This window comes from Solanum dulcamara, chromosome 12 (assembly GCF_947179165.1).
Source record: "Solanum dulcamara chromosome 12, daSolDulc1.2, whole genome shotgun sequence".
Lineage (NCBI taxonomy): Eukaryota > Viridiplantae > Streptophyta > Magnoliopsida > Solanales > Solanaceae > Solanum > Solanum dulcamara.
This window is the reverse complement of record NC_077248.1, coordinates 19,449,301-19,472,402: the sequence shown is the minus strand read 5'-3', so window position 1 is coordinate 19,472,402 and position 23,102 is coordinate 19,449,301. Positions and strand designations below refer to the sequence as shown.

The following is a 23,102-nucleotide window of genomic DNA, read 5'->3' as shown; positions in this document are numbered from 1 at the left end:
TGGTTGGCCTCTAGTGGCGGATCTAGGATTTTCGATTTGTGGGTGCTCACTTTATTAAGATAAAGTTACTATAAATCACATAGTATAAGTGCACAATTACCTAAATGAAAAATTAAAATTAATATTAGCCCACAGACACACAAAAAAAGGACTTTAAACTTTTTGAAAAAATAAACAATTAATTAGCTTGAAGGATTTCTCGACCAAATAGCCAAAAAAATTTCAAAAAAATAAGAAAAGTGATTGAAAATGACTTTTTTTTAAATCTTTCCATGTCACAAAATTTTTCATAAAACGTAAAAGGAAACTAAAGACTGAAAAATTAAGTATACAAAAAAGAGTAAAAAAAAAAAACAGAAGAAGAAAACTGTGAAAGTCTATATTGGGTAAATAGTAATAAAATAGAAAATGTCAGGCGCTGTCGCTGAGAATCGAACCCTTAATTACCATCCCACAAAACGAAACCTTAAAGCTAACGATAAAGCCAAAGCTCCCACTGGGCTTTTCTTTTACTCGTGCTTCTCATTTTATATATTGTTTTAACATTAGCAATGCAATGTTTGATTGTCATTTTTATTGAGTGCACAAGGTATGTGATAAAATTATTTTACACTGGATAAAAGAGAGAAAAGAAAAAGAATTAATAATCCATGGATTAAAATAACTAAAATGTCCAAAATAACCCTTGATGCATTGCACTCAACCTCAATATAAAGATCTTGTTTAAAAAAAGGACTAATTAATTATCAATGCAACTTCCAAGAACTCTTTAATTACCAGATTCAACTTGATACCATGTGAATCATTCCATAAAATATGCAGCTAAAAACGCCTTCAAAATGGTTATTATACTCCCTCAGTCTCATTTTTTGTCGTGATTTCTAAAAGTAGATATTTCAAATTATTTGTTATTTTAAAAGTTTCAAACAAAAATATTAATGTTTTCCCATTTTAACCTTTAATAGTAATTATTTTTAAAGACTACAGATGACACATAAATAGAATAAATATTCAATGAAAAGAGATTATAACTTACAACATAATAACGATAAATTATTTTTAAAAACCCCTAAAAACAGAAGTGTTTCACACTTTACAAAGACCTGCATATGGAAACATTGGAATTTTTCAAACATGAATAATTATTTTCTAATTCAAAACTTGCTAGTTGCCAATTTATTTGACTCTTACTTTAAAAATAAGAAATCATAATTAAACAATACAAAACCTAGTTCTTGCTGATTAGATTAATAATTAAGCTATTCTATAATGTATGAAGGTTGAACTTCTTTGAGTATCACACGAGTGACCTTCAACAATTTCTCACTTTCTCCACTTAAGAAAAAACTTGCCTTTATAATATTAAGGGAGCACCAAAATATAATTTCGATCCAATGCAGGTATTAAATCCCGTCCCTAAGGTGACCAACATATTCTTGGGCCAAGACAAATGATGTATCACCTTTTACATTAGAAGGGCAAAAGGCTCGGGCATAGCAAACTTTGTAATTCGTGGCGGACCTACATTGAGATTACTGGTGCTCAAGTACCCATTATATTCTATCGAGAAAATAGTCTAACCCCCCCCCCCCCCATCTATATCTGAAATCCCAACTACACACTCCAATTACACGGGGATCCTATTATCCCCTTAAACTATTTAAAATCGTAATTAATTTCACTATATATCAACATTCAAACCTATTCCTTTGTGGCTGGCCCCAGGGACTTCTTTTTCGGGTTCCTTTAGTTGTCTCTATGTCCATGCATAAGGAGGTCGCCCTAGCGGGCTGCAGACTCTGGTTTCAGTGCACGTGTGGAAGGCAACGAGCACCTCATATCTTTTTCGGGGCGTACCAAGATCCGATCATTTTTGTATGATTTCTCTTGCACTGCCCTTTCCAATGGTCGGCTGAGGAAAAGGCAAATGGTATTTGGAGGAAAGGCATGATTTTCGTCTTGATGAAGTGTAGAACGGGGTTGCGTGTGGCGACATGGGGGCGAAAAAAGGAAAGAGAGGGATGGGGTTTCTCTCGCTTTTGGCATAGCGGGCCCACGCCGTGAATCAAGAAATTCGGGTGATATACATACGAAGGCGTTGGTCCCTCAATAGTCAATCAATTCGTTTTTCCGCTTTCTATCAGGTGCTTTATGAAAGCCGGTCCACAGCAGTGAAAGTACGATTGATTCCGTCGATCGAACGAAAACCGCACATAAAGCATATAGTACTTTTCTCCATTGTCATGCATCAAATGGCTGTCTCTCCTCTCTCAAAGCAGGCGAGCCGCCAGAAGCAGAACCCCGTATTTCTTCTAGAGAATCTCCTAATTGTTCCAGAGCAAGCCATCCCCTTTCCCTTAGATTCCAAGCACACTTGTGACGAAGAAAGGATCCGTTCCTCCAGCCAGTTTCGGCAAGGTAGAAGTAGCAGTCTCAGTAGTGGTTGCAGGTGCAGATGAAGAAGCTGTTAGCAAATGGAAAGCAGAGTTTAGACCATCCACTTATGGCAAAGTGAATGCATTTCACTCTCTTTGAGAGAGTGAACACCACAAATAAATATTAAAACTTTATTTTTAATAATATCTCCTCTTTTCTTTTTTTTTGAATAGCCTCCGCCACCCACCCACCCCGTGCCTTCATTTTCTTCATTTTCACATCTAATTTGTACTCTTCACATTCCTCTACAAAATTTCTTCATCAATCATAACCCTTAAATCTACTTAGTTATCATTTTTTAATTAAAGTTCTGAAAATAATAATTACTCTTTCCGTAAGAACCCATATAAAAAATCAAATTCTCTTCTCTCAAATGTGGACTCCAACAAACATGAGAAATAATTTCATTCTTACACAAATTTCCATCAACACTACCCATATAATCTCACGTAACATCTTCAACTCATTTAACCCCTATATTCATGCTATACTAATGAACAATATACAAAATACAAATCAAGACCCAAAAGTAATGGGTATCTTCAAAATGGAGAAATTCTAATTAATTGAATTGGGTTTGCTATTTTCACCAACATTAGGAAAAGGAAAAAATTAAATTGCACTAAGATTGTGAAATGACACAAAAATCTATGGAGTAAATTGTGAAACAATGGAAAAAGTTGTAGAAAAATTAAATTCAAATATCAATACGACGTCGTTTGGGAGAGGATTGTTCTGGCCATAGAGAGTATTTTCACTCATCGGAAAATTAATTGTTCTTTCTCTTTCCGACAGGTTAATCGCGACAAGGAGGAGGTTATATTTAGGGATGGTGATGGTGATGCCATCAGTTATAATGGAGGTTTTGTAATGGGTATAAAATGAAAAAAAATATAGTAAAAATAATTATAAATTTATTGTATTTATTATGTGGCATTGACGTGGCGTTGAGGTGGTGTTGATGTGGCGTGACGTGGCGTGCACGTGTATTACACCACAAGATACATATCTGATTATGGCATTTTAGAGTGACAATAATTATAATTTTAAATAGTTCAGGAGAGGTGATAGGACCCCGTGTAATTAGAGTGTGTAGTTGAGATTTCGGGTATAGATTAAAAGAGTTTTATACTATTTTCTCTATTTTACCCCAATACTATATTCTAATATTGAAAACTAGTAATAATATATATACAAAGATATTGACTGAGCACCCAATCTTTGAATGCAATTCTAAATTAAATATGAAGCTATTCAAGAATCTAAATTCTTTGGTGCTAATCACACTTGGCATTACTGTAAGCTTCAACTGTATGAATCCTTACTAACCATGTCCCTCCATTTATAAACATATTAGCATATAGAAAATATAAAGCTGATCAGACACTGAAACCTCAATGGATTCCAATCAAAATCCCAAATTTCTTTCATCTTATTTGTTCTTTGCTTTCCTTCTTGTGTCCTCAAATCTCTTAACATTTTTCATTTCTACATCTTTCAACTCTTGTACACTAAACAAACAAACAAATACTCCTTCCACTGTTTTGGCTAAGCCAACACCTAAATATGAAGCTATTCAAGAATCTGATAACACACAAACTGATCAAAATCTCCCATCTGAGTTTCTCGCTTTTGCGTCTCCACAAAAACTCCCACGTGGATTCAACAAAAACTTCGATTCTGATGAAATCTTGCCTCCGATTGGACGTCCATGTACTCTGTTTCGAGATTTACTTCATCGTTACATGTCATATAATGTCAATGGTTCTTGCCCCGATGATGAACTTTTAGCTCAGAAGTTGCTTCTTAAAGGTTGTGAGCCACTTCCTCGACGTAGATGTCATCCAGCTGCTCCACAGGAATATGTCGAGCCTTATCCTGTTCCTGAGAGTCTATGGAAAACACCATCGGATTTTTCTGTTGTATGGACTCCGTATACTTGCAAAACTTACGATTGTCTGATCAATCGTGCTAAGACTCAGAGAGGATTTGATGATTGCAAAGATTGTTTTGATCTCAATGGCAGAGAGAGAAGTCGTTGGACAGCGAAAAATGGTGCTGGTCTTGACTTCTCTATCAATGAAGTGTTAGCAGTAACGAAAGCTGGAACGATTAGAATTGGGCTCGATATTGGAGGTGGTGTGGCTACATTTGCTGTTAGAATGAGAGAAAGGAATGTAACGATTGTAACAACATCAATGAACCTTAACGGCCCGTTTAATAGTTTTATAGCTTCAAGAGGGGTCATACCTTTGTATGTTAGCATCTCACAAAGACTTCCCTTTTTCGACAACACGTTAGATATTGTACACTCAATGCATGTGTTGAGTAATTGGATACCTGCAACACTTCTACACTTCTTATTTTTCGATATTTATAGGGTGTTAAGGCCTGGCGGGCTGTTTTGGCTCGACCATTTCTTCTGTGTTGGTGAGCAATTGGAGAAAGAGTATGCACCACTTATCGATAGTATTGGTTTTAATAAGGTGAAGTGGATCGTGGGAAGAAAGCTCGATAGAGGTCCCGAGCTGAACGAGATGTACCTTTCAGCATTGTTGGAGAAGCCATTGACGAATTCTTGGTGACAATATTTAAATGTTTCATTTTTACTTTCTTAATTGGCAGACAACTATCTCTTGCATCTGCATCTGTTGACAATTGCACTAATCGGGTGATGAAAAATGCAGTTTTCCTTTCGACATCAATCAGTAGTATTACATTATCCTCTTTGTCTGTTGCTAAACCTCACTAATCTACCTAATGTTGAAATGATAACTTGCACTAATGGTAAAACGCGAATTTTTTATGGCCTTTACCTTGAAATTGTACTCTTTCATTCGGAATAAAAAGAGGTTCCCACAAGTGTTAACATAACACTTATGTCTCATCGTATCTCCCTCTACCCAAAACTCTCAAAGCTCATAGGACTACAGTGTGAATGCTATCATATTAGAAGGAATGAGCCTCTATTTATAAAGTCATAAACATTTTCCTACAAGAAAAAGGACCAGCCATATATGGAGACTTTTTGTTCTCCTTTTCCTAAAAGGAAAACCCAGTTATGGTATGAAACTCACGACAAATACCCAACAAATCTCCCCCTTGGTCTGAATCTCTGACAAAATAAATTTGCTCCACTTTCGTCACATAATCTTCAATAGGTTGCCTCTCCTTTGCAAAATTTATGTCTCGATACAAAGAACCTCTCTGGAAAAAAAATTCCAACAAAAATCATCATTACTGTCAAATAGATTGCGACTAGAACTGAATCCGCCAAGATTAACATCCATTTTTTAACCTCGCTCTGATACCACTTGTTAGGACCAAAAATAATTAGGTGTCATGTGGAAGCTAGCAAAGCAAACCTTGAATGACCATAAGTAAGAAAACAAACGAGAAATATAACAAAAGAGACACAAGCATTTAACGTGGTTCGGTCAATTGACCTACATCCACAAGAGGAGATGAGCAATCCACTATAAATACGAGAATACAAAATATAGAGGGGAATAACCTCACACAATTCAATCGGATTAACAAGAGGTTCCCACAAGTGTTAACATAACACTTGTGTCTCACTGTATCTCCCTCTACTCAAAACTCTCAAAGTCCATAGGACTATAGTGTGAATACTAACATGTTAAAACATGTTAGAAGGAATGAGCCTCTATTTATAGAGTCATAAACCTTTTCCTACAAGTGGTGTTGTTGTTGTTGTTGTAAACCTTTTCCTACAAGAAAAAGGACCAGCCAAATATGGAGACTTTTTGTTCTCCTTTTCCTAAAAGGAAAACCCAGTTATGATATGAAACTCAGGACAAATACCCAACACTTACTGCCTTTTCATTGGGAACCTGTCGAAATTGTACTCTTTACAACTGTCTCCAATGAAATGCAGTAAAATGACCCTTTGAAAAATCTCCTAGTGTTGAAGACTTCTTGAGGACTCGGTTAGATTGTATTATACGAGTAACTGAGATGGATAATCCTAGCTATAGAGGAACCAAAGGAACAAATTCAAGCAACTCGAAAACAAGATTGAGTATAAGAGTGAGTCATAAACTCTTCTCATGCTTAGTGAAAAGAAAAAATGATATGGCACCTAATTGTCAAGTATTTATAAATTTAGACCATATTGTTCAATATAAGAGGCCCTACCGGCTACCATTTAGCCAAACATCAATACCCCTTATCATCTTGAGCTGTGGACCAATAAGGTGTTCATACCCTCAGACATCTACTGAAAATAAAGACAATACCTAAAGTTGTTGGTCTGATATATGCTTAATGACAGGCCCTTCTGCTAGCTTCTGACTAATCTATCGGAAACAATGCTGTACTGGTGCCTACCAATTGATCTCAGAAGATTTCCATGTCAAGTGAATATGAAACAATATTAAAGAAGTAGTAAATTTCCTTCAAGTCAAGCCCAAGTGGAAGAAAGACAATACCACAGGAAGTATCACATGGTATTGCCTTCTAAAATCTTTGACAAGCACTTAGAATTTTATCGGAATAAAATACCACATGAAAACCAGACAACTATATCCACAATTCCTAAGGTCCCATATTAAACAGCAGCACATGATTCTGTCTAGCATACTAATTCCAGTTTGGCAACTTTAGCTACAATTCAAAGTCATTCTGAAGCCTCAACTATAAATAATCTGTTTCATTTTGATCATCAAGCAGAAAGCACTAAATCAAATCTTTTTAGCTACATCAACTTTTTTCTTTCGTATATTTCAGAGAAATGAATATGATCAATGCTAAGAAACTAATCAAGATGGCAAGGAAATGGCAGAAGTTTGCAGCCAAACAGAGGAAAATAATTTCTTTTCCAAGATCCGATTACCATGATGCAGAGAGTTGTAGCACATCCTCTTCTATAGTTGGCAAAGGGAATTTTGTGGTCTATACAACGGATCAGAAGCAATTTGTGGTTCCTTTGGCTTATCTTCAACACGGGGTATTCAGACAACTGTTGAACATGTCTGAAGAAGAGTTTGGACTTTCATGTGATGGCCCTATTACATTACCGTGTGATGCCTTATTCATGAACTACATCATATCACTCATCAGAAGAGGTGTAGGTGCTGATCTGCAGAATGCTTTGCTTGTGTCTGTTGCTTCCAGCCAATGCTCATTAGCTTTATACCTGCAAGAACAAACAAACCTGCAATTTCTAGTTTGTTAACCTAACTGTGATAAGTTTTGTAGTGGATACATGATACTCAACAAGTGTACAGAATGTTAAAAATAATTATTCATCAAAAACTCCATATACTTGACTACAACTTGTTCTATTCCATGATAAAATTTGATTTTTTTTTTAATTCACTTTTTAATAATCTTGCATCGGGAATATCTAGCTTGTAGATTTCTCAATTAATTTTTAAGGTGATATTCCCATTTCAAAGAAAGTTACGCCAAAAGCTTCATTAGATCATTTTGTCAGATAAGATAAAAGTGAATTTTGCTCCATTGTTGACTTATCTGCAAAAATATGCACCGGCTTTGAGCTTCCGCAATAGACTAATTTCAATCAAGATGATCTAGTTTCCTTATCTTTAATTTTGTCTTTTGAGTAAATTTGTCAACAATTTTCATTCATAGTTTTCAATTTGCAAGCAATTTGTTTTAAAGCCCAAACGAACTTGCAATTTTGAACACTGAGAAAGGGTGTTTGGTGCTTTGTTTCCACTCCTCTTGCCGAGCCGATTGAAGTAGAAAAAAGGATCCAGCATTTAATGAAGGTATATATAATTTCAAGACTTCAGAATCTAAAGAATTTACTGTTATATGTATGTACACTTGTCCGCACGATGCATATTGAACTGGGCAAGCTAATAGATTATATCTAAGACATGGATGAAGATCCAAAAGCTGTTGAATGCAAGGGCTTAATCATAACTATAATCTATATAGTGGTAAAAAATTATGCTGCTACTGAAGAAGATAATGGTTCTCTGACTTTGTTTATTGGACTTATTTTTTCTTGACGTCTAGAAGTTTATCCTATGGAAAACCAAAGTTTGTTACTATTTGGTATGGTCAAATGCATTAATAGAAAGCTTTATGCATTTCTTTAAGAATTCAAAGTCAGTCATTTACTTGTTGATGGAAAGAAAGAACAAGAAGAGGCTATCAGGTAGAGCCTGGATTTTCACCGAGAGGGTTCAAGATATGAAAAGTAAACACACGAAGAAGTCAAAGGGGTTCAAGATCTACTATATATACATAAAAAATAATTTTAACCACATTTAAATAGTGTAATTTTTCACTGAACCCCATGGGCCATACTTGGCTCCGCCCCTAGAGTCTACAAAGTAGACTAAAGATCTACAAATGGACAGTTGTGCTTGTGCTACTAGAAGATGGAAATATATGAAGAAAGAACATTTCTTGGTGCAAATAGAGATATAAATACAGAAATCTAAAGAGAGAATCCTTTTAGCTATTTCATTTTGAAGTGTGTTTATGTTATTTTGTTTGAAATTTTAGCTTAACATCATTTCATGAAGTACTTGTACATATAGCCCAATGCTGACTAGAAAAACAAAATCGACTAGCATTGAAAATACCCTAAGAAGAAAACTTTAGCAGATTCTGATTCTAGATAAGAATAAGGAAATTGTCTAGGAAAATATGAAGAGTGATTAATCATAACTATACTTCTGTTAGTTATATGGGGATATTTCCTCCAAGGTTCTCTTGTAGTTCTCAGCTATACAATAAAATTGACCTTTTTACAGTCTCCTCTTTCTCGTTTCTAGTCCTATAGTTTTACAAAATCTTATCGGAGCAGAAAAATTTGTACCGCAATCCTACTCATGATCTCCTCTAGCAGGAAGTAAGATCAATGAATACATCCTCTTTACAAGGCATTGTAAGACCAGCCATCTGATGATCAAAGCCAAACTCTTCTTTGTCTTTAGCTAAAAAGTCTAGAAATAAAGGTTGGCTTAAGTATGATACTGGCACGATGAATCTCTTCTTCTGGCTCTCTCCTATGTATACTGCACAATAAACTTTTGAAACAGCTGTTGAAGTTGAAAACCTCCTCAAGGTTCGAGTACCTTGAACAAGAGGAGTCATTTTGATACCCATTGTGAGATACTTTGTAACTTTAAAATTTATATGATGACCTAAAAGAAAGAATGAAGGATTTTTAGAAATACACAAGAAGTGAAAGTTTCTGGCAAGTCTGGAGTCTAGTATGTGTATGTATATATACAAGGTAATGACAAGTTTCATATCCAAATATTTAATGGTGGTGAAATTGGTGACTATTGATTAGAGACAATTGCATATGAAGTTTCACATGGTTTTGCTTATTCTCTAAAGAATTCGGACCACAAAGTTGTTGAATAACAACACGAGGCTCCTCGTCTTCTCATGATTTGTAATAAAAGGATACTCTTAGAATAAAATCCACAAGATTGATGAAGATGGGGACTTTTCCCTGGACCATCTGGTTTGGAAATATGGTGGCAGAGATCCAAAGAATAGCCAAGATGGTATTCAAAAATCCCCTATCTACATGAAAATGAAGGGAGAAGAACATGGTCTTGCTTCTCACCAGCTATTGTTCATTTAATGGTTTCAAATTATTTACATCGGTGAGAAGAACCAAGTATGATCTGATATCATAACTAATAGGCATAATTTGGTTGTCGACCAAAGTGAAGAAAATAAACTTATAATCTTTCATCCACAAATTTAAGGCCCCATATCAACATGGCCAACAAGCATCGGCACATGGATTTGCCTCCGGTGGTTAATGACAAATACTTCAGCTGCAACTCAACGCCTTTCTATAGCATTTTATATAAATAACCTCCCTTCTATGAAATTTTTTCATCATCAACTACAAGCATTATCTGTTCAGCCATCAAATTGTTCTAAATTTCTAGTTTACTTTCTTGTTTCCAATCTTTCAAGTGAAAAAAAGAAAGAAAGAAAGACAATGCTCAGCGCTAGGAAACTCATCAAGATGGCCAGGAGTTGGCAGAAGTTCGCAGCCAAGCAGAGGAGGAGGATTTCACTTCCGAGAAATGTTAGTGATGCAGATAGTTGCAGCGTATCTTCCTCTGTCGTTGAAAAAGGTCATTTTGTTGTCTATACAATTGATCAAAGGCGCTTCGTGATTCCCTTGACTTATCTTGAAAATGAGGCCATTAGGCAACTCTTAAACATGTCTGAAGAAGAGTTTGGGCTTCCAAGTAGTGGTCGTATTACATTACCGTGTGATTCAGCCTTCATGAACAACATCGTTTCACTAATCAACAAAGGCGTAGCTACAGATTTTCACAATGCAGTGCTTCTATCAATTCCTTCATGTTGCTGTTCAACTTCTCTTTTGCACCAAGAAAGTGGAACTCATCAAATTCTAGTTTATTGAGTCGACAACATTCTTTTTGTACATGCTAACTCAAAAATAGTTTTTAGAGAGAGCAGAGATTGAAAAGTACACAATGTAAAGCGCATCACACAGATCGAATATTATTTTTATCAGAAAATTTACCATATTGATCAGGGCTTTCACTTTCAATTTGGTTATGAGAAGTCCGAACAATCTAATCTTTGATTGGTACCTTTTATTTATAAACACCACTTTGTTTTAGCAGAAACAATTTACTTACTGCAGCACCTCCTTGATCAAAGAAAGTCTAAATGATGTGAAAGTCTTGACATTAAGGAGGTCAACTATGCCTCGAACCCAAACTGTTTAACCCCACTTATGTGAACCATATCCTTATCCATTATTATGTCACAATCACGATTAACATCATTTTATTTCAATACTGAAAAATTTGTCTTTCAAGTGAAATTAGGAGTTGTCTAAAACTAGTACATTCTCTAAATCTCACTTTTATCCCAACATAGAAATACAAATCTTTAACTAATAAAAGGGCAATTGACAAAAACTAGAAGTAATGGTAAGAGTAACAACAACTAAATTTTAGTCATATCTAATGAGTATTACATTCTAAGGATCCTTTTGTGTTGATCGTTGATTGTTCACAGTTAAGTTCGTATTGGCTCCAAGAGGTTGTTAAAATTTTGAGTACTTCGTGTGATAAATGGTCTACATCATTCCGTCTTACCACTGTCCATCATCATACTATTGCATGTCGGGGAGGAAGCACTATAACTAAAGTTTGATATGATAATAAATAATAAAAATAAATTGGACACGAGAATTTTACGTGGAAACCCCTCAAACAGATAGAGGGGAAAACACACGGGATAGAAGAATCTTACTATGATAATATGGGAGTACACTGCTCTCAAATACAAGGAGAAAACAATAATTAACACTTCTCTTTTGTAAAAGGAACAACTCACTAAAGAGGACACTAAAGACTACAATATTTATCTTGGTGTATAACTCTCTTTGTGTTCTTACTCTTTTAGATTGTATTTTGTGGGATGATCTAAATGAGGGCAAGAGGCCCTCTATTTATAGAAAACTAGAAATGCATAAAATTCGCGTATTGCACCTCCCTTTTTGACTACGTGTTCAAAACGTGTTTTGTTCCCTTTTTGACTATGCGTTCAAAACGCATTTTATTCTCTTTTTGACTACGCGTTCAAAACGCGTTTTATAGTATTTAACTATCTTGCATTCTTCCACTTGAAGATTTAATTCAGAATCAATTAAGTCTTCACACCATCCTTTCTATCCAATTACTGTAATGTTACGTTTCTGCTAGGCAAATAGAAGATCGACACCATATAAACTTGTTACTATTGATCGGCTTCGTAAACATATCTGCTAAATTTTCATTAGTGTGAATTTTCTGAATATCACACTGCCTTCTTCCACCTTCTCACGAACAAAGTGATACTGAACTCGTATGTGCTTTGTTCTTGAATGAAATGCCGGATTCTTTGCAAGATGCAAAACGCTCTGACTGTCACAAAATAGAGCAACCTTCTCTTATTTGTGCCGATCTCCTCCAGTAACATTTGCATCCATATTGCCTCTTTGCTAGCTTATGTAGCTGCTATATATTCTACTTTCGTCATAGATGTAGCCATGATAGATTGCAGTTTTGAAACCCATCTTATAGCTCCTCCAGCAAAAGTAAACACATAACAGTCTTGCATCTTGAAGCATCGTAAGATTTACTTTAAGTAGTTCTTTTGAGAAAGCCAAATCTTCCTATTATTTTTTATTTCGGTGAATTTGCATCTCTAGAATCTTGTTTGTTGGTCCCAATTCCTTCATTTCAAACTCCCTAGCCAACTGTATCTTTAAATTTGTGAGACGATCTTTTTTGCGTCCTGCTACCAACATGTCATCAACATACAACAGCAAAATAACAAAATCGTCATCACTAAATCTCTTGTAATAAACACAAGGATCTGAACTATCTCTGTTGTATCCAAGGCTTATAATAAAGGAATCAAATCTCTTATACCAAAATCTCGGCGCCTGTTTGAGACCGTCTAGAGATTTGTTCAACCTGCAAACCAAGTTCTCTTTTCCCTGTTCTTCAAAACCTTCTGGTTGGAGCATGTAAATTTCTTCTTCAAGCTCTCTATGAAGACATGCAGTTTTGACATCTAACTGCTCCAAGTACAAGTCAAATATAACACACATCGCTAAGACCACTCGAATTGTTGTGAGTCGAACCACCGGAGAAAATATCTCATTAAAGTCTATACCTTCTTTCTGAGCGAATTCTTTCACCACCAGTCTTGCACGATACTTCTCCACTTGATCATTACCATTGCGTTTGATCTTATAGACCCATTTGTTTCCAATGGTCTTCCTTCCTTGTGGAAATTGAACAAGATCCTATGTTTTATTTTTATAAAGAGCTTCAATTTCTTCTCGCATTGCTGCCATCCACAGAGATGATTCTTGGCTTTTCATGGCGTGAAAAGTTGAAGGTTCTCCATTCTTTGTTAATAGACAGTATGCAACATTGCCCTCCATAGAATAATCTGAGTGTTAAGATAGTTCTCTTCTCTCCCTAGTTGATCGTCAAACTTGTGGAGTTTTGATCTCAGTTTTTTCTTGTTCTTCGTGCTCTGGTGCTGCCTCAGAAGAAACTGGAGCTTCTTCTATTTCTTCAACTCCAACTATAGTAGTCTCTGATTTTTCTTTCGAAATGCTACCCTATTTTGCTTGTATCTTATTTTCAACAAATACAACATCCCTGCTGATTACCACCTTGCGGGCAATGGGATCCTACAAGTGATACCCCTTGACTCCATTAGCATACCCTAAGAAAATGCATTTCTTGGATTTCGGATCCAACTTTGATTTTTCTTGGGTGTTGTACATAACATAAGTAGGACTTTTGAATATATGTAAGTGAGAATAATCAGCTGATTTTCCTGTCCACATCTCCATTGGCGTTTTTAGATCAATTGCGGTTGATGGCGACCGATTGATCACATAACAGCCAGTTTTGACTGCTTCTGCTCAGAATGATTTTTTCAACCCTATAATTGCCAACATAGCTCTTTTCCGTTCCAATAAGGTTCTGTTCATCCGCTCTGCTACTTCATTTTGTTGTGGAGTATATGCCACCGTGAACTGCTTTTTAATACCTTTTTCGTTTACAGAAGTTATCAAATTCATCACCAGTGTATTCTTCTCCATTATCTATCCTCAAACACTTGAACTTTTTCTCAGATTCAAGTTCCACCCACGCTTTGAACTCTTTGAAAACCAAAAAAATATCTGTCTTTCTTTTGATTGGATACACCTAACTTCTCCTGGAGTAATTATCGATAAATGACATTAAATATTTTTCTCCTCCTAGAGACTCCACCGGTGCTTGTCAAACATCAGAGTGGACCAGATCTAATATTTCCTTGCTTTTAACAGAGGAACTACTAAACTTCAGTCTATGTTGCTTACTGCTAACACAATGCTCACAAAAGGGTAGTGAAACCTTTTTGAGCCCTGGAAGAAGATTTTGCTCCGCAAGAATCTTCAAACCTCATTCCGACATATGGCCAAGTTTACGATGCCACATCATCATTGATTCTTCAAATGAACTTGCTGATGTGGTTTATGGTTCTCCTTCTTGGTATGTTTCACCTTTAAGCACATATAGATGTACAATAAGTTTTTCTGCTTTCATCACTACAAGCGCTCCTTTTGATATTTTCATGACTCCACCATGAGTCTTATATGAACATTCATTATCATCTAATTGTCCCAAAGACAATAGATTCTTCCTCAAATATTTTACACATCGTACCTCCTGGATGGTGTGTACTGTGCCATCATACATCTTTATTTTGATGGACTCAATACCTATAACATCCAAAGCATGATCGTCTCCCATGAACATAGACCCTCTTGAGATAGGATTATATTGATGAAACCATTCTCTCCGGGAAGTCATGTGCCATGTTGCTCCTATGTCCATCATCCAGACATCAGTGAAACATTTTCTGCCTTCAATTTTTGATATTGTTTCACTACATAAAATATCGTCATCATCTGAGGTACTTACAACATTTCCTTGAGTATTTGATGACTTAGGGTGTTCACTCTTCTTCTTGAACTGGTAATCTTTCTTGAAGTGCCCTTTCTTGCCATAGTTGTAACACTTGATATTCTTCTTACTTCTTGATTGAGATCTACCATGATTGTGACTCCCACTGGGGCCACGTTTCATTGGTCTTTCTCTCACCATCATCAAAGCTTCAGCTTGCTGCGAACTTGCTTGTCTGTCTTTCTTATTTTTACGCTGATTTTCTTCTTCTAAGACAACGGCTATAATTTTATCAAAAACTAGATTATCCATATTGTTTGTCAGGTTGATGATGAGTTGATCATATGAGTCAGGCAGACTTTGAAGTAGAAGCCCCGCACGTTCAGTCCCCTCTATTTTGCAACCCATTATTGTAAGTTGCGAAAACATAATATTCAAAGTATTGATGTGTTCAGTAACCGACATGAACTCTGTCATTCGAAAAGTATACAATCTTCTTTTTAAGAAGAATTTATTATATAAATACTTGGCCTCATACAATCCCGTAAGAGTATCCCATATTTCCTTCGCTGTCTATTTTGCAGTCACACTTGACAACACTTGATCAACTAGTGCCAAGTGTAGATTAGCAACTGCGTTGCTGTCTCTATCGTTCCACTTGCTGTCATCAGTAAAGTCTATAGGCCTGCCTTCAATTGCAGCTAAGCAATTGTCTTTTCTCATTGAATTTCTCAACGTCAAACTTTGTTGTACTCGACATTGTTATTTGCTTCACACCCTTCTAGATTGTTTCTGAATAATTTTTTGAACAATCGTGACAAACTGTACCGTCATTGAAATTTACTATTTATGTGAATAGTACTTTTTACTGAATTTTACTATTCACGAAAATTTACTATTCACAAATAGTACCTTCGCATAAAACAGACAAAATAACCGAGGGATTTGATACCACTGTTGGGGGGAGAAAACACTACAACTAAAGTTTGATATGATAATAAATAATGAAAATAAATTGAACACGAGAATTTTGTGTAGAAATCCCTCAAACAGATAGAGGAAAAAAATACGGGATAGAAGGATCTTACTATGATAATATGGGAGTACACTGCTTTCAAATACAAGGAGAAAACAACAATTAACACTTATCTTTTGTAAAAGGAACAACTCACTAAAGAGGACACTCAAGACTACAATATTTATCTTGGTGTATTTTGTGTTCTTACTCTTTTGGATTGTATATCGTGGGATGATCTAAATGAGGGCAAGAGGCCCTCTATTTATAGAAAACTAGAAAAGCATTTTGTTTCTTTTTTGACTATGCGTTCAAAATGCGTTTTGTTCCTTTTTTGACTACGCGTTCAAAATGCGTTTTGTAGTATTTGACTATCTTGCATTGCACCTATGGATCTTTGTATCTGAGGTCCACATTGGATATGATGGATTGTTTTTAATGACCTTCCTCATATTATCATCTATATTTGCGCTACACGTGCACCCACTTTAGAGTTCGACATCTAATAATGCTACATATAACTATGGCTCTGTTTTAAACGAATGTTGGGGTTGGCTATATGAATCCTTATCACTTTCCATGCTTCTCCATTTAAACTAAATACAAGCTCACATTATACCTAATAAAATAGAAGTTCAAATATTAAAAGTTTTCTATTTCTTTGTTGACATTAGGGTACAATTTCTAGTAAGAACTTCAAAGTAAATGGGATAAGTTGCAATCAGCAATTTAGTGAATAGATTCTAGGAATAAATGAATCAAAAGTAGCTTCTATCAAGCTTTTACATTATCACCACAAAATCTTTAACTACATAACTTCTTCTTACTTGGCATTCTTATTCCTCTAATTGCCACTCTCTTGGATGTGCTAATTTGCACCACAAGGTGAAGCTGTTGCAAGCAGGTGCTTAATTACTTTGTTTAGCAGAAAAATTCTAAATGATTAAGGGAGTTCTTTAAGCAAATATTACCAAAACAGAGATTAATCAGAAGTAGAACGTTTTCGATTCATAAACTGATCGGGAAGCATTTTCCCTCCTAGGCTCTTGTATTTTTGAACTATACAGTAAATATGCCTTCGTTAATCTTCTCTTACTCATTTACAAGCCCTACTATTCTACAAAATGTCACTATGATGATCCTCTTAATCGGGAAGTAAGATCAATGAACACTTCCTCTTTACAAGATATTGTAAGACCACCCATTTGATGATCAAAGCCGAATTCCTCTTCTGCTTTAGCTAACAATTCTTGAAATAGAGGCTGGCTTAAGTATGATACTGTCACGATCCTAATCCGGGCCATGATGGGGCCTACTATAACCCCCGAGTAGGCAAGCCAAACTCAAACCAAAAGCGGAAGTCAAACATCAATTTAAATAATTAAGTAATAACATAAGAAGACAGAAACAAGAATAATATAACAAAAGAAATCGGGCAAAGGTATAGATGTGTAAATACGATACAAAAAGGCCCGAAAGTGACCAAAAATGACGAACTAACGCTAGACCAAATTCTAGACCAAGAGCTACTAAGTACAAAAACTAACAATATATATATATATATATACTGACTGTCCAAAATACAAAATACAAGTCAGTACAAAAGAAGGAAGGTGGCAAGTCTCTAAACTCCGGAAACTCACCACTATCAGGATCTGGCACAGCTACGGATGATCTGGCGCACATCGGAGGTGGCTCAAACTAGGAGATGCATCAAAAAGATGCGCAAGTAGTATGAGTACCAAACACGGGGTACCTAGTAGGCATCATAGGCTGGCTATGCTCAGAGAGAATAAATATACAAAAGCAGCACGATGATACTTATAACGCCAAAAACAATGAACCATGAACTACAACTATGGGTGCATCGGGGTACGCAGAGAACATTTAAGGCCAAATAACTCAACAACAACAGATAATCACCATAATTGCCTCAACTCACAGAATATCGGGAGACCAAATATATATAACAAAGCAAAGATGTAACAATAATTTTAAAATATTACGGAGCGCTTGGAATAACCCTCGAACTCATCAATATCAAGGTAACAACCCTAAATATGTATGGACGGGCCGCCTAGAATTCACACCTCGAGCTTATCAAGGGTGGATATAATAGTGTAGCCCAAAGTCAATAAAAGGGTCTCCCGGAATCATACCTCGAGCTTCATCAAAAGCATGAAGTGCCATAAACAATGAGATTACCAGTATTTTCAAATCCTTATATTTATTCATTTGCCAAAATCCTCTTCTCTTCATTTATTCATCCATTTAAATGATCTTAAACATCAATGAAACAATCAAGGCAAGTAGCATATCAATAATCATGTATCACCCCAAAGCCGGGGAAAAACCCTGCAAAGGGAATCAATTCACTAACTTGAAACTCTAGTGTACGAAAAAGCACGGCCTCAGGACCAAGATTTCGAAGTCATAAGCAAGTAAAACACAAGCATAAGCCGAAATCACACCAAAACGGCAATCGAAACCAAACAAGTCAAACGAGCGGCATCTTAAGTTCAAGTCACCTAGAAGCAAGTTCTAAGGATACTAAGCAATACAACAAATCAAGCAAGCACCAAACCTAAGGTTCCAACGAGTGAAAAAAATCCAAACTAGCTACTAACGATGTCCATCGACTCCTAATATATATCAATAAGGCTACCAACACCTCGAACCAACCTAATCATGCAATACTACTCATAATATACCAATTTTAATCGAACCAAGTCTAAAAAGAAGAAAACCATAGCCTACCTCAAGGCTGAAACCGCACACAAACCGCTAAACCAGAGCTTTTCATTTTCGGGCCGCCTCCGAACGATGCCACTCTACCAAATTATGGAACAACATGTCAAAACAAAGCCAATGATACCCATATTACCACTATTTAGAACAGAATCATAATTGGGTCAAAAAATTGACATTGAGACCCGCACATAATATTGAAAATCAATTCTGTCACAAGGTCCCAAATAGCTTAAGGAACTTGTACCCCAAAAATGAGCGCAATCTGAACATAGGAATATTTTGTGAACAACACAATTGGTAATTAGGTCCCATTGCTACTCATGATTTAAAGATATGGTGACAAAGAATTGAATAAATGCATCAACCTCTTTGATTAATCTGTCATCCTTTCAAACTATCTCCATCCACAAATTTAAGGCCCCATTTAAACATAGCCAACAAGCATCGGCACATGGCTTGCCTTCGGTGGTTAGTGACAAAAACTTCAACTCCAACCCAAAGCCTTTTATATAAATAACCCCCTTTCTGTGATATGTTTTCATCATCAACAACAAGCACTATCTATTCAGACACCAAATTGTTGTAAATTTCTAGTTTCCAACCTTTCAAGAAGAAAAAAATAGAAAGAAAGACAATGCTCAGTGGCAAGAAACTCATCAAGACGGCCAGGAGATGGCAGAAATTTGCAGCCAAGCAGAGGAAGAGGATTTCATTTCCAAGAAATGGCAGTAATGCAGGTGCTTGCAGTACATCCTCATCCTCTATAGTTGAAAAAGGCCATTTTGTAGTCTATACAATTGATCAATGGCGCTATGCATTTCCCTTGACTTACCTTGAAAATGAGGTCGTAAGGCAACTTTTAAGCATATCCGAAGAAGAGTTTGGGCTGCCAAGTGGTGGTCCTATTACATTACCCTGTGATTCAGCTTTCATGGACTACATCATTTCGCTAATCAAGAAAGGTGTAGCTGCTGGAGATCTTCACAAAGCATTGCTCCTCTCAATTCCTTCATGTTGCTTTTCAACTTCTTGGCACCAAGAATGTAAAAATCAACAGATTCTTGTTTATTGAGTCATGACGTCATGTTCTATAAATGTTAGCTCAAAATAAATTGTATAGCAGGTGAAAAATAGGCAACTAAAAGCTTGTATTATTACAGATTGTAATATAGATTTTGAAGTTAATCAGACCTATAGCTTCCATTTTTCATCTTGGAGTTGCGTTATAATATTATATCAGGAAATCAACTTTGGCCATCAAAATTTAAAGACATGAATCACGCACATGCAAGTTAAATGACATGAAAATTAATTCTAAAAAGTTCAAATAAAGTGACATCATAAAGTGTTCCTCTTTCAGATTTTCTTTGCAGTTAAATTTTGTTGCGGAAATATCATGGATTAACTAGCACACAATCATAAACAAAGAAAGTAGAGAAGAAAAATAACACAAGGATTTAACAAGCTTCGGCTAGGTCTAATCCTTCAAGCAAAAGCAAAGAGAGTTTTCCACTATGAAAGAAAAAGAAGAAGTATACAATGTTTTAGAATCCCCAACTACATCCCTTATAGATAGATCCCAAATGGTCCTAAATCTATAAGAAAAAGATTTTCCCAATCCTAGAAGGACAATATATTTCTTTCCCAAATCTATTAGGACAAGGGTCTCATAAACCAATAGGAATTATGTGTTTCCTAAAATATACAAGGAAATAATTAAAGACATAATTAATAAATAGGAATAATGTCTTTGTGCCTTGGCCTCAGCCCTCCAAAGGGGTTACTGAGTACTACACACCGTCAACTCTGACTATGACATAACACTAAAGTCTTTTGTTGAACTAGTCCAAGATTACTTACCAAGCCTTGTAGCAATAAGCCTCTTTCACTGCTTCCGTAATTGCCATATATTCAGCCTCTGTGGTGGACAAAGTAACAATAGATTGGAAAGTTGCATTCCACTGATATCTCTACCAAAAAGAGTAAAAATATAACCTTTCAGAGATCTTCTCTTATCCAAGTCCCCAGCATAATCTAAATTCGTATAACCTACTACTGATTCACTTAGCTTATGTTTGGAAAAAGTCAATCCTACATTTGCAGTATCCTTCAAGTATCTCAAGATTCACTTCACTGCCTACCAATGTTCTTTACCGGGACATGCCATGTATGTACTCACAACACTAATAACATGTGAAATGTTAGGACGAGTGCAAACAATGGCATACATGGTCCTACCAACTACACCTGAATATGGAACACTAGACATTTGTTCTATCTCCTTCTCTTTTCTTAGTGACATGTTTGCAGACAACTTGAAATGGGAAGCCAAAGGAATAGACACAGGTTTAGCACCTATCATATTAAAACTTTTAAGAACCTTCTCAATATAGGATTGTTGAGATAACACCAGCCTCCCAACTTTTTTATCTCGAGTAATTTCCATCCCTGCTATCTTAATTCTTTGCAGCGTCCATCTTTCATCTCAAACTCCTCACCTAGTTATTGCTTCAATTGATCAATTTGTGACATACTTTTAGCATCTGTAAGCAAGTCATGTACATATAACAACAAATACACAAAATAATCATCAAGCTTCTTGTAATACACACAACTATTATGTGTACTTCGAGAAAAGGCATTATGAATCATGAATGTATCAAATATTTTATAACATTGCCTAGACGATTATTTTAATCCACACGGAGATTTCTTAAGCAAACAGACATTATTTTCTTTACTCGGAGTGATAAATCCAATAGGTTGATTCATATAAATTTGTTCTTCCAACTCCCCATGCAAGAATGCAGTTTTTATGTCTAATTGTTCTATCTCTAAGTTGTGAAGAACCACCAAAGCTAGTAAGATCCTAATAGAGCCACCGAAGAGTACACTTCATTGTAATATATTCCCTCCCTCTGTGTGAAACATTTAGCCACCAACTTTACCTTATATCTTGGTGCTTCAACCCCTGAATTACCTTCCTTGATTTTGAAGATCTATTTGCAGCTTACTACCTTTTCCCCCCTTTGGCAACGTAACAATCTTGCATGTTTGATTCTTTTGAAGAGACTCAATCTCTTCACCCATAGTACCAATCCACTGATCTTGTTTTGAACTAGAAATAGCTTCTTTATTGCTATTAGCCTCAAGTAACTCAATGTTCTCTGCAACTGATAAAACAAATTCTACAAAATTTGATTATCCAAAAAGATTTTCATCAACCATGTTTGCAAATCTTTTTGGTTGGTTGATCATGCTCTTTTCCCTGCCTGTTGCAATGCTATATGATTGTTTTTGCATAGGTGCGTCATCATTATCATTTTGATTAATGTCTTTCACCTCCTTCACTTCGGAACTATTGGGTTGAGTTAGTGGAGATTAAACATCTAGCTTTATGTGGTCACTAACACTATGATCTATTTCTGTTATTGCCTTTTCCTTTCGATAATGAGGTGGATTCATTGAATGTCATGTCTATACTAATAATTAACCCTAGAGTCTTTTGATCTGGTGCCATAATCTGTAACCTTTCACTCCAGTTGTATATCCTAAAAATATGCACTTCTTTTCCCTCGTCTCAAGTTTTTCATCCCTCACATGAGCATAAGAAGGACAATTAAATATCTTTAAATTTAAATAATCAGCAAGCGAGCTGGACCAAACCTCAAAAGGAGTTTTGAACTCAATAGTTGTGGATGGAGATCTATTGACCAAATAATAAGTTGTATTGATTGCTTCGACCCAAAAAACCTTGATAACACATGAGTGTAAAAGCATACTTCGTGCCCTATAACAAAGTGTTCTGTTCATATGTACCGCAATATCGTTTTGTTGTGGTATTCAAACACAAGTGTGGTGTCTCACTATGCCCTCTCTATTATTGAACTCTAAGTTGCAAAATTCCAACCTATTGTCAGTTCGAAGATGCTTAACTTTTCTTCTGGTCTCCCTCTTAACTATAGTCTTTCATTTTAACAAATGCTGAAAATGCCTCATCTTTTGTTTTAAAAGAATATACCCATACCATTCTTGAGTAATAGTCAATCAAAGTCATAAAGTACCTTGCACCACTTTTGGAGGGAATTTTGTTTGGACCCCACAAGTCCGAATGTATATAATCTAACTTGTCTTTGGTCGTGTGCTTTGCCTTCTTGCTAAACTTCACCCTTGTTTTCTTACCAAACACACAATGTTCACAAAAATTCAAAACTTGATTTTTGTAACCATCCAACAAATTTTACTTACTCAACAAAGACAATCCCTTGTCACTCATATGACAAAGTCTCAAGTGTCATAATTGAGACTGATTCAAATCACTGTTCGCAGAAGCTATAATTGCTTCCCCTTAAAGTACACTGGCTTGAAGATAATACAGTCTAGAATGAAGCTTACCCTTCATGAGTACCATGGAGCCTTTACACACTTTA

At 35.8% G+C, this 23,102-nt stretch overlaps 4 protein-coding genes across 4 annotated transcripts; all 4 read left to right on the top strand.

Moving 5' to 3' along the window:
• Nucleotides 1-3,691: 3,691 nt before the first annotated feature.
• LOC129877058 (probable methyltransferase At1g29790) lies at nucleotides 3,692-5,289 on the top strand. Its single transcript, XM_055952534.1, has one exon. It carries the CDS (start codon nucleotides 3,834-3,836, stop codon nucleotides 5,019-5,021), a length of 1,188 nt encoding a protein of 395 aa, XP_055808509.1. The 5' UTR covers nucleotides 3,692-3,833; the 3' UTR covers nucleotides 5,022-5,289.
• Nucleotides 5,290-7,140: 1,851 nt separating this feature from the next.
• On the top strand, nucleotides 7,141-7,711 carry LOC129877256 (auxin-responsive protein SAUR68-like). Its single transcript, XM_055952745.1, has one exon. The coding sequence runs from the start codon at nucleotides 7,190-7,192 to the stop codon at nucleotides 7,631-7,633; it is 444 nt and encodes a 147-aa protein (XP_055808720.1). The 5' UTR covers nucleotides 7,141-7,189; the 3' UTR covers nucleotides 7,634-7,711.
• A 2,431-nt stretch (nucleotides 7,712-10,142) lies between these two features.
• LOC129877091 (auxin-responsive protein SAUR67-like) lies at nucleotides 10,143-11,045 on the top strand. The gene has a single exon (XM_055952570.1). The coding sequence runs from the start codon at nucleotides 10,220-10,222 to the stop codon at nucleotides 10,838-10,840; it is 621 nt and encodes a 206-aa protein (XP_055808545.1). The 5' UTR covers nucleotides 10,143-10,219; the 3' UTR covers nucleotides 10,841-11,045.
• An 8,187-nt stretch (nucleotides 11,046-19,232) lies between these two features.
• LOC129877199 (auxin-responsive protein SAUR68-like) lies at nucleotides 19,233-19,868 on the top strand. The gene has a single exon (XM_055952684.1). The coding sequence runs from the start codon at nucleotides 19,307-19,309 to the stop codon at nucleotides 19,742-19,744; it is 438 nt and encodes a 145-aa protein (XP_055808659.1). The 5' UTR covers nucleotides 19,233-19,306; the 3' UTR covers nucleotides 19,745-19,868.
• Nucleotides 19,869-23,102: the final 3,234 nt, after the last annotated feature.